Source organism: Garra rufa, chromosome 21 (assembly GCF_049309525.1).
Source record: "Garra rufa chromosome 21, GarRuf1.0, whole genome shotgun sequence".
Classification (NCBI taxonomy): domain Eukaryota; kingdom Metazoa; phylum Chordata; class Actinopteri; order Cypriniformes; family Cyprinidae; genus Garra; species Garra rufa.
Genome location: NC_133381.1, coordinates 8,091,998 through 8,104,914, shown reverse-complemented (window position 1 = coordinate 8,104,914; position 12,917 = coordinate 8,091,998). Strand labels below are relative to the sequence as shown.

General features: G+C 35.3%; 1 protein-coding gene across 1 annotated transcript in view; it reads left to right on the top strand.

Annotated features, from left to right (window-relative positions):
- The window catches only part of mipol1 (mirror-image polydactyly 1), a 93,981-nt gene that overhangs the window by 59,724 nt on the left and 21,340 nt on the right, over positions 1-12,917 (top strand). The window contains exon 12 of the mRNA XM_073827371.1: positions 8,229-8,320. Within this exon, the coding sequence (XP_073683472.1) occupies positions 8,229-8,320 (92 nt within the window). The remainder of the gene's footprint in view (positions 1-8,228; positions 8,321-12,917) is intronic.

The window sequence follows — 12,917 nt, the reverse complement described above, 5'->3', positions numbered from 1 at the left end:
TTGGTCAATCTCAGGTAAGTTTATTTCATTTTTTTACAAGGTTTCGAAGTGTAAACTTGGTGTATTCTTTGGAAAGCTTGTCAAGTAATTTCTGTTTTCCTCTTGAAGTGTTTATTTAAAAAAAATGGTTTGTTACATGTTTAAATAATTAATATGTGTGACAAAATATAAAAATATATATATATATTTTTTTTTATATAATTTATTCAGCTTTAATACGTTAAATTAGATAACTTATGCACAAAACTGGAATGTCGCATAAATATCGCATTTCTATTCAACGAGTCAAAGAGAACAAAATCCTCACTTCCTGATAAACTGGCAAAAAATATCATTAAGAAAAGTAGGAGAAGCCACTGAATGTAATAATTTTCATATATGATAAATTACAACAATAAATGCGGTCATTTCTTTCGAAGGTGGATGCCGTGTAAGACCATTCTGGGAGGAAATTATACAGAAATACTTTGACAGTCTTGAATCGTTTCAAAATGATCATAACAATATTTCTTTCTTTTTTTTTTTTTTTTGGAGTGCAAAAACATACATGGTAAATGGAGAAACAGAAACAACAACAACAGAAACAATACCAACAAAAAACAAAAACAAACAAAAAACTATACTAACAACAACAAAATACAACAAAAAAACAACAACAATGATAATAAATGAGAAATGAGAACAAGACAATCTGAATAATAATAATGTATAAGTAGTAGTAGCAGTATAGGTAGTATTAGCATGTTCAAAAATAATAGAAATGGCCATAAATCGGAGTAACAACTATAACACCAAAGGTATCATAACACCTTTGGTATCATAACAATATTTCAGATGCTGTGCAACAACATAGGTCTGCTGGTTGGTCAAATTATGCCATAGTGCAATCTCACATGGCTTTTTTGATGTGCATAGAGGAATTTATTCATCTCCCATTATTTGAATGAGCTTTTTTTGCGAATTAAGGGATTTTCTTTCAAATTTGGTGTTTCTATCACTCGCTTCCTATGTGATAATTCAAAATGTGCATAAAAACAGGGTGATGGAATCTGAGCCCTGGTGCTCATGCATTCGACTCTGACTTGCATCATGTCCTGGTTTCATTCCCCCTCAAATAAATGATGGTGAGTCCTCATAAACATGGCATAAAAACATCTCTTTCAGAGAGTGCAATTCTTAGATGTTTTGGTTGTAGAAGGTGTGAGTCTTATAGGCGTTTTAAAGCCAGGGGCATCAGCTCTGCTGTTTTGTGCTGACTGTGTTACGAGAGAGATTTATGAGTGTGTTCTGTGGAGTAGGGCTCTCATGTATTTGGGCTCTTTGTTGTCAGATGAGGATGCGAGTCTTTTGTCTCCGTCCTGTCAAACTGAATATGTTTGATCAGACATCATCAGGTGACACAGGCTCGGAAATAGAGAAGGGTGCGTGTGTTTCACAGGATTAGTCCTTATAATAAAGCGGCTGTTGAGTCCAGTGCACAGTTGTGTTACATGGGTAATGCGTTTCACAACAGTTAGACTAGGTATTATTCATTTGCTTAATAGTTTAGCAAATATTTTAATGCATCTAGTAAAAGTGTAGTCTGACAGCAAACAGTTTCCCTTGTGAAAAAAAGTACACTTTAGCATACTTTTAAAAAGAGTTCAAAAGACTTACAGTTGAAGTCAAAAGTTTACATACACCTTGGAGAATTTGCTAAATGTTAATTATTTTACCAAAATAAGAGGGATCATACAAAATGCATGCTATTTTGTATTTGGTACTGACCTGAATAAGATATTGCACATAAAGGATGTTTACATATAATATAATAGTTGAATTTATAAAAATGACCCTGTTCAAAAGTTCACATACACTTGATTCCTAATACTGTGTTGTTACCCGAATGATCCACAGCTGTGTTTTTTTGTTTGTTTAGTTTTAGGTCCCACAAATTCTCTATTTTTTCAGCATTTTTGTGTATTTGAACCCTTTTCAACAATAACTATGATTTTGAGATCCATCTTGTCACACTGTGAACAACTGAGGGACTCATATGTAACTATTACAGAATGTTCAAACGCTCACTGATGCTTCAGAAAGAAACACGATGCATTAAGAGCCAGAGGTTAAAACTTTTTGAATGTGACGATCAGGGTAAATTTAACTTATTTTGTCTTCTGGGAAGCATGTAAGTATGTTCTGTAGCTTCTGAAAAGCAGTACTAAATGAAAAAAAAAAATGAAATTTAGACAAAATAAGAAAAATGCACACATTTTCATTATGTTCAAAAGTTTTCATCCCCTGGCTCTTAATGCATTGTGTTTCCTTCTGAAGCATCATTGAGCATTTGAACCTTCTGTAATAGTTGCATATGAGTGCCTTAGTTGTCCTCAGTGTGAAAAGATGGTTCTCAAAATCATTCAGTAATTGTTGGAAAGGGTTCAAATACACAAAAATGCTGGAAAACCAAAGAATTTGTGGGATTTGCCTGTTTTTTTTTTGAAGAACAGCTCACTCATGAACAACTATCACTAAAAAAAAAAGAGAGAATTAAGAATCAAGTCTATGTAAACTTAAAAAAAATAACATGCATTTTGTATGATCCCTTGTATGAACATTTTGCAGATTCTGCAAGGTGTATGTAAACTTTTGACTTCAACTGTATGTTAATTGCAATTAAATGAGAATGCATTATAGTGCAAATTATATTAAATGCAATTTGCTTAACTTTAGAGTGCATTTTAAAAGAGCAAGAACAATTATGTTTTCCATGGTATAACTGGTAGCGTTTAGTGACCTCCGACATGATACGGGCCGTGCAGCTTTAAATGAGCTCCAGTCAGAGCGGCAGAGCGGACTGTGACACCGCTGATAACCTCCATCACATCCTCCTCTCCCCACTGGGTCAGAAAGGCCACGACCAGCCCACCTCTGCCCCACCAAACGCTCGCTCATAAAGGTCAAGGCTGCGACCCTCCTTTGCAGGGCTTAATCTCTACAGGTTAACACGTTACTCTGGGAACCTAATTTGGATAATATTGTAATGAATGCTGATAAAATACATAAGATTAAAAGAATTGCGCTTTGAAGTCGAGCTCCCCTCCCAGTTGGAGAAAAGTACATATTGACTTTAGAGGTTTGAGGCTTTTTGATGTTCTCTTTGACTTGCGAGACCTGCGCTCCAGTAATTAGAATGATTGGGGCCACACCACGGAAGCTGCATGCGCTTATGGGTAAAAGTGTTTCGGGGATTTAAATGCACCGGGCGTTCGAGTCACAGGCCTATTTCCGTTATAGTCATGCATTGTGGTGAAAAAGCACGCAGAGTTATCTATAGCATGCAAAGATCGTATTTGCATTTGTGTCTTTAGCCTGCAGTTGAAGATTTTTAATCAAAGGCTGCATCAGAGGAATATAACGGTTTATGCACTCATCCAGCTAACAGGGAATGTTCTCAGAAAGTTCTGGCAAGGTTTCTCAAAGTTATGAACAATTACTTTTGTAGTAATGGTAATAGAACATTAATTCAAAGTTATATTATTTTTTTAATAATGTTGTCAAAGTGTTATGACGGAAACATTATTAATGCATTAGAAATGTTTTTCTAAAATATATGTTTGTTTTAAATGTTGCTACCTACTAGTTTCTTTGGGTTCACCCAAAAATGAAAATTCTGTCATTAATTACTTACTCTCGTTTCATTCCAAACCTGTAAGACCTTTGTTCATCTTTAAAACACAAATTAAGATATATATTTCTGACCCTGCCCAAACAGAAACGCAACTATGACGTTCAAGACTCAGAAAGGTAGTAAGGACATCCTTAAAATAGTCCATGCGACATGGTTCAACTATAATTTTATAAAGCTACGAGAATACTTTTTGTGCGCAAAGAAAACAAAAATTATGGCTTTATTTGAATTTGAACATTAGCAAAACATTGTTAGAACACATTTTTAAATATTTGTTCATGGAATGTTTTTTTCTGAAACATTTTAATTGTTAGTTATTTTAGTTTGTCTAACATTTTTTAAACATTCAAAAAATAGAAATTTTAAGCCTTCAGAGAACTTTCGAAATAATGTTTTCATAAATTAATAGGAACGTTAGCAGAACATTCTTAGAACATATTGTTTAAAACTGTGCCTCCATCATTCTTGGAATTTATTCTGAAACATTTACATTTTTAGTTATTTTAGTGCATCTACCGTTTTTAAAGGGATAGTTCACCCAAAAATGAAAGTTACGACGAGAAAATTACCCCATGATGTACTCACCCTCAAGCCTTTCTAGGTGTATACTTTCTTCTTTCAGATAATTACAGTCAAAGTTATATTAAAAAAAATACCCTGGCTCTTCCAAGCATTGTAATAGGACTGAATAGGGTTTAAGATTTTTAAGTACAATAAAGTGCATCCATCCATCATAAAAAGTACTCCACAAGGCTCCAGGAGTTAATAAAGACTTTCTTAAGGAAATCGATGCGTTTGTAAAATAAAAATATCCAAGTTTAAAACTTGATAAACCATAATCCCTGGCTTCCGTTAAGTATGTTTGCAGAATTTTAAAATGGAATTTTCCCTTAATGTTTTCTCAAACATCCACATAAAAAAGTGTTCAGTGTTTTGAATTTTCAGAGAACATTCAAAAACAAAGTTTTCGTATCTTAATGGGATCGTTTGCGAAACGTTCTTAAAATACTTTTTTATTAGCTGGGCATGTCGCATGCCTGCAAGTGACATCATTGTGAAGCATTGCAGATTTTGGCTATTGTGCTCCAGTTGATTTTTGTGAAAGAGAAACTCCTATCCAGTGCATTTGATAAGATACTGCTCGGTTTCAAACAGGTGCCACACTGAATGTGTTTTGCAGACAATGCATCCACTAGGATGAAAGCTTTCAAGCTTTATCGCAGCTTATGATACACCCCGAAGATAAGGCACGGACGGCATTCATGTGTTTCTGAAGAAAACTGTTAAAATTCCAAGCCTATCGACGACACACCTCAACTCAACAACCCTAGACTATAGCAAAAGCTGGTGTAGAGTCATTCATCTTCAGCGCTTATGATAACTCCAAATCTTCTATTCATTTAAAGAAATAGTTTAACAAAGTCATTGTTTACTCACCATCATGTCATCCCAAAACTGTATGGCTTTCATTATTCTGTGGAACACAAAAGGACACACTTTGATGAATGTCTAAGCTGCTGTTTTCAATATGACAAACATATGTGACCCTGGACCACAAAACCTTTAAGTAGTCTTTAAGTAGCACTGGTATACACTGTAAAAAGTTTTTACCAGATTAAACTTAAAAACGTAAGTTCAGCAGCTGCCTTAAGTTTTTAAGTTAAATCAGCTTATTCATTTTAAGTCATTAAGTCATTTTAACTTATTACAATAAAAATCAGTTGATATAACTTGTGAGTTTAAATGTAAACTGTATGGGTAAAAATTATCAAATTTTTTTTAAGCCAAAAATCATTAGGATATTAAGTGTTCCATGTTCCATGAAGATATTTTGTAAATTTCCTATAGTAAATATATCAAAACTTAATTTTTGATTAGTAATATGCATTGCTAAGAACTTCATTTGGACAACTTTAAAGGTAATTTTCTCAATATTTAGATTTTTTTTGCACCCTCAGATTCTAGATTTCCAAATATTATCCTATCCTAACAAACCATACATTAATGGAAAGCTTATTTATTCAGCTTTCATATGATGTATACATTTCAATTTCAAAAAAAATGTACACTTATGACTGGTTTTGTGGTCCAGGTTTTCTGTTTGGCTCTACTAATGGGATAAAAAGCACTAAAAAAGTATGTTTAAAGGCCAGTTCACATGAACTATAAAGTTAATAGTTAAAAATACTGAAACGCTATGCAATGCATCAGTCAAAATATGTGGTAAAACAGCTGGAAAAAAACAATTACGGACTATTTCTTCATATTAACATTACTTTAGGCCATATTTTTATATATAGTCTCATTTTCTGTATTTTACATTTTCTGAAATTATATAACTACTTTATATAAAAAAAACAGACCAGTTTACCTCAGTATTTGCCAAAAATATTACCTTTGCACTCTCAAATCTCATTTGCATTTCTACTCAAATATATCGTATGATTTCTGAAGATTTTGAATACAGCACACAAGCACTTTAAGTGCTCACTTGTTTTATTTGAAGATTGAAAATGTCTCCTTTAGTGCTCCTCTAGACATACAGGTGTGGAATAACATGTAAGTAAATGACAGAATTTTCATTTTTAGCTAAACTATTTCTTTACCAGAAAACAGACATGTTGATCCTCTTTTAACCCCTCTCTTGTCTTTACCTCTCTGTTTATCTCCCCAACTCTCTCTGTCTTTGTCCTCCCCTCGTCTCTCAGGAGTATATTGCAGGCCTTTACAGTAGCGCAGGTTGTCATGTTTGTTTAGACAGTCTCCATTGTGTCTGTCTGCTCGCCCAGCTGTTGATAGGATGAGCCCATCAATACATCTGTTTCAACGGCAGGTCATTAGCAGGGGCTTTATTGTGCCGCAGGTATATGCACTGAGAGGGTCGGGGACGGTGTTTACCCGGCCTTCCCCGCACCCATCGGCCCAGGGATCCCTCAGTCTCACGACACACCGCTGCTGAGTAGGTGCTGAGTTAGGAGACAATGGAGTCAATTGGATCCCCCTCAGACTGAATTTCTCCTTGTGTGCACACGAACGAACGAATGAAGTTCAGTTGGAGTTCAGATGGTTATCTGTCTGACATTGGCGAGGGATAAAAGTTGAGTTCTGCCCCATCTGATGTGGAGAAAGCAAGGAAATGAGTCTATAAATATGAAATGATGTTATTTAATGTTTGATTGCTCTTCATTAGAGCGGTTTGCTGTACGTGACAGTAGGAGAAACTGCTTAAGTAATGCTCGCAATAGTGCAAGGGAACACTAAAAATGTGGCACATACCTGCATCGTATTATGAATTGCGTTTCTCTTGTGTTTACGTACTGACGAAAGCACAGTCAAAAGTAAGATTTTTAATGTTTTTAAAGAAGCCTCTTCTGCTCACCAAGCAAATTTTTACTATTTAAAATACCTGTTTTAGATATTAAATAGAATATTTTAGTATGTAATCTTTCTAATATGCTGATTTTCTGTTCAAGAAACATTTATAATAATTATTATCAATATTTTAAAAAGTTGAGTACATTATTTTTTTTCAGAATTCTTTGATGAATAGAAAGATCCAAAGATCAGTATTTATCTGAAATAAAAAGCTTTTTGTAACATTATACACTATACCATTCAAAAGCCAGTATATATATATATATTTTTTTTTTTTGGCAAAGAAATAATATAAATATAAGAAATATAGAAATAAATACTTTTATTTAGCAAGGATGTTTTAAATTGATCAGAAGTGATGATAAAGACATTTGTAATGTTACAAAAGATATCTATTTCAGATAAATGCTGTTCTTCTGAAATTTCTATTTATCAAAGAAACATACACAAATTTTACTCAGCTGTTATTTTAACATTTTAAAATCTTACTGTTTTTGCTGTGCTTTGGATCAAATAAATGCAGGCTTGGTGAGCAGAAGAGACTTCTTTAAAAACATAAAAAATCTTACTGTTCAAAAACTTTTGACTGGTAGTGTACCTTTAGTGTTTTGTGTTTATTTTTATTTGTATAGATCAATATATCAGGCAATGAATCATTAAATATTTGGCAATTTTTTGACTATGGATTGGTGAGAAATCATGTCTGCTTGGCTAATTAATTTTACAAGATCCTCATTGTCAGTTTCACAGCAGCAGTTAGAAAATATGGTTAATACATAAATAAATATATGCATAAATGTTACATATTTATTTCAACATTTTAACGCATTATTTATATTTTAATTTTTTAGCTAGGAAACAATACAGTAAATATTAATTAAATATTATTTTTTTATTTTAACATTTTTTATTTATGCATTAATTGTTTTTATTTATTTTTTGTAGATTGTTAGTGTGTATTTATTTATTTTGCTATTAGTAAAACTCATACTGACCGTGTGCTAATTCTCACAGAATTCTTTGTATTTATTTATTTATCTTTAATATTTTTCCGCTTGTAAAACCCATATCGGCTGTGCTGTTCTCTTTTTTAGTTCTTTCATTTGAGCTGTCCATAAATGAACAGTGTGTTGTAACAGAACATGTTATGATCTGACATGCATTTCTCCAATCTCCACAGCTTGAGGAGGAGCTTCAGGAAGCCCGGAGAGAACGAGATAAAGCCCTGCTGGAGAGTCACACACTGGAAGAGGAGCTGCAAACCTTACGCAGGTATCACAGGTGAAACACCTCACCTTACACTGCATAGAAATGACTCCTTAAACCACTCACTTGATGCGTTTTATAGTTTGTTTGAGTTGTGGTGGGGCATAAACCTGCTGTGACATGCCGTAAGTGTTCAATGAACTTGCAAATAAACAAAGGTGCGGGGCAAGGTGTTCTGGAGGATTATAACAACTCAGGTGATGGATAACTTGTTGGTGTTAGTGCAGGAATTAGGGGAAAGTATTTGCATGGCATTCCAGTGGCGAGGAACCAGGAGGTCTTTGCTTTAGGTCCAGTCCATCATCTCTAGATTCTGGTTTATGCATGAACCATAGTTTGATCTAGCCAGACTTTTAACTTTTTTACTCCTCAAATGTTCAATTTAGAGACCACTATCAATTTTTTTTTGTGCAATATGCATCAGGTGATCTAAGTTTGAGACTAAGACCTTTACTCTCAAAAATAAAGTTTCTCTATTGGCATCTATGGTTCCGTGAAGAACTGATGATGAAATGAGAACTACCCTATGAACCACCTTCAAGCCATCCTAGGTGTATATGACTTTCTTCTTTCAGACAAATACAGTTGATTCTGCTAACTGTTGTACACTCATTCACGAGAGAGTGGCATTCCAGCAGATGATGTAGGCGAGAAGTGGATATATACAGTCGTGGCCAAAAGTTTTGAGAATTACATAAATATTGGAAATTGGAAAAGTTGCTGCTTAAGTTTTTATAATAGCAATTTGCATATACTCCAGAATGTTATGAAGAGTGATCAGATGAATTGCATAGTCTTTCTTTGCCATGAAAATTAACTTAATCCCGAAAAAACTTTCCACTGCATTTCATTGCTGTCATTTATGGACCTGCTGAGATCATTTCAGTAATCGTCTTGTTAACTCAGGTGAGAATGTTGACAAGCACAAGGCTGGAGATCATTATGTCAGGCTGATTTGGTTAGAATGGCAGACTTGACATGTTAAAAGGAGGGTGATGCTTGAAATCATTGTTCTTCCATTGTTAACCATGGTGACCTGCAAAGAAACGCGTGCAGCCATCATTGCGTTGCATAAAAATGGCTTCACAGGCAAGGATGTTGTGGCTCAACAATTTATAGGATCATCAAGAACTTCAAGGAAAGAGGTTCAGTTCTTGTTAAGAAGGCTTCAGGGCGTCCAAGAAAGTCCAGCAAGCGCCAGGATCGTCTCCTAAAGAGGATTCAGCTGCGGGATCGGAGTGCCACCAGTGCAGAGCTTGCTCAGGAATGGCAGCAGGCAGGTGTGAGCGCATCTGCACACACAGTGAGGCCAAGACTGGTGGAAGATGGCCTGGTGTCAAGAAGGGCAGCAAAGAAACTACTTCTCTCCAAAAAAAACATCAGGGACAGATTGATCATCTGCAAAAAGTATGGCGAATGGACTGCTGAGGACTGGGGCAAAGTCATATTCTCCGATGAAGCCTCTTTCCGATTGTTTGGGGCATCTGGAAAAAGGCTTGTCCGGAGAAGAAAAGGTGAGCGCTACCATCAGTCCTGTGTCATGCCAACAGTAAAGCATCCTGAGACCATTCATGTGTGGGGTTGCTTCTCATCCAAGGGAGTGGGCTCACTCACAATTTTGGCCAAAAACACAGCCATGAATAAAGAATGGTACCAAAACACCCTCCAACAGTAACTTCTTCCAACAATCCAACAACAGTTTGGTGAAGAACAACGCATTTTCCAGCACGATGGAGCATCGTGCCATAAGGCAAAAGTGATAACTAAGTGGCTCGGGGACCAAAACGTTGACATTTTGGGTCCATGGCCTGGAAACTCCCCAGATCTTAATCCCATTGAGAACTTGCGGTCAATCCTCAAGAGGCGGGTGGACAAACAAAAACCCACTAATTCTGACAAACTCCAAGAAGTGATTATGAAAGAATGGGTTGCTATCAGTCAGGATTTGGCCCAGAAGTTGATTGAGAGCATGTCCAGTCGAATTGCAGAGGTCCTGAAAAAGAAGGGCCAACACTGCAAATACTGACTCTTTGCATAAATGTCATGTAATTGTCGATAAAAGCCTTTGAAACGTTTGAAGTGCTTGTAATTATATTTCAGTACATCACAGAAACAACTGAAACAAAGATCTAAAAGCAGTTTAGCAGCAAACTTTGTGAAAACTAATATTTGTGTTATTCTCAAAACTTTTGGCCACGACTGTACAAAACAAGGATTTAAAAAGAAAAATGTCAGAGAATTTTGATATAAGCTAAGAGGAGACTGGTTTTCCTTTGCTGTAAACAAAACTTAGTTCTCATGAAACTAGCATATTTGCAACAGAGCTTACGCTATGTCATCTGCTGTAACGCCACCCTCTTGTGAGCGCGTGTACGACCAGTGTTAGGGAAAGTAATGCATTACAATATTGCGTTACTCCCTAAAAAATTAGCTAGGAGTCATATTAAAAAATGTGCTGACTCTTCCAAGAGTAAACCTCAGGCTGAAGGAAAAGTAAAATCATGTCTGTACAGTAGAACTCAGGAGAAGAAGGTTCAACACTCTTCAGCAATATAAAAAAGTTGAATCACAAATGTAAGTTTTTCTAAAGTCATTTTGCTTGCTAGTATGGTTGACCTAGATCATCATAGGTCAGCAGCAAAGACATTGGTTAAAAAATGAATTAAATACATACATGATATTTGTGTTATTTAACATATTTAGATTCTGAGTTTGCATTTAACTTTTTTTAATTCATTTTGATGAATACTGAATCTGTTTTGTGTTTGTTTGTTTTTTTGCGAATGAGATGAATTAAAGGGGTCATATGATGTTGCTAAAAAAAATACTATTTTGTGTATTTGTTATAAAGCGATGTGTTTATGCGGTTTCAACATACTTATTGTTGCTCCTCTCTGCCCCGCCTTTCTAAAACGCTTCAATTTTTTACAAAACTCATCATTGATTGAAACCGAGGTGTTCTCTGATTGGCCAGCTATCCGGTGCGTTGTGATTGGAAAAATTCAAAGAAGGTCAAACGCAATTTACAAAAAAAAAGGTAAAACCGCAATGTAGGACGATTTTCAAGGTGGATGAGAAAATAAGACGGGAGTTTTATAAATATAAATTGTACTTTTTTTTTTTTTTTTTAATTGATCAGTTCACTAGATAAGACCCTTCTTTCTTGGCTGGGATCATTTAGAATCCTTTTAAAGCTGCGTTTAAAGCTGCGTTCATCAATAGAATCTTTCAAATGTACAAAAAGTTCTTTTTAGCAGAAAATATTTTTTAGCTTATTAAAATGGTCTTCACACTAAGAAAAATAGTTCTTTTTAAGAACTGTTCACTTAAAGGTTCTTCAAAGAACCTGAAATGGTTGTTTTATGAAACCTATTCTTTTCTAAACCTTTATTTTTGAGAGTTTAGGTTTTAGCTTTTTTTTTCTTGTTTAGCTCCTTATTTTTGGTCAGCCAGCCATAGAATAGTTGTTAATGAGGTGGTTTCTCTATCACAAAACTTCCATAATAAATGAAAGACCCTCATTGCATGTCACTCATTTCACCTCTGATCGAAGCAGAAAACATGCATCATGCATCGAGTCATCATCATCCAGCTTTATAACAGATTATGAACATTGAAACTGCCTTTTATGTCTTTTGTTTGCTTTGCCCAGGGAACAATAAATCGCTCGACTTAAGTGCAGTGAGTCATTAGATGACCGCAAACTCATGATCTCAAGAATTGGAGCATTTGTGAAGTTGTGATCTTGAGCCACGTCTCCTGCAGACTCTGTCAGAGATCTATCCATGCGGGGATTCTCAGCGCACAAAAAGCCTCCAGAGGCACCAACCGCAAATGTTTCAGCACTACCTAACATCTGATTGTTTTGGCCTGCGAGTTGAACTTTGTGCTTATTTAAGGTTTTATTTAAAATGATAGTCGGGGTCTTAAATAACCAAACCAAACCGTTCCCAGTGGTCGTGATGGACTACCGCAGACCCACCCTCCCCGGTTCTTGTCTTCCAGCCAGAGGGCTTGTTTGCTTTACTTGGGGTTTATCTGTCAGTGAAGACGGCTTTGATAGACGATATGAAGTAAATACATTTGGCTCGTAAACTGGTCGTGCTGGTTAAGTGAGCTACGTCCGGTTTTACCGAGATGTACATCCGTGTGTATCAAGGACATTCAATTTGCATTTGTCACATCTTATTACATCTCTTCCTCATCTTGTTATGCATGATTGCGTTTTTTGTTTTGCTCCAAAAGGGTTTTACCAACCAGTCATGCTATAGGAGAACTTTTGGTATCGCTTTGCAACAAGGTTCAGTTTGTTCAGTAAATTTAAGTGTTTTTTACACCATGTTTTATTCTGCGTTCATGTTAGTTTGACATTTTAAGTTGGACAAACATGAATTAAAAATGAACAATAGTACACTACTGTTCAAAAGTTTAGGGTTCTTAAGGTTTTCTTAAATGCTTATTCCCAGCAAGGCTGCATTTGTTTGATGAAAAATACAGTAAAAGCAGTAATATTGTGAAATATTTTTGCAATAAAATTATCTATTTTTTTTAATACATTTTGAAATGCAGTTTATTCGTGTGATGCAATGGTCTGAATTTTTAG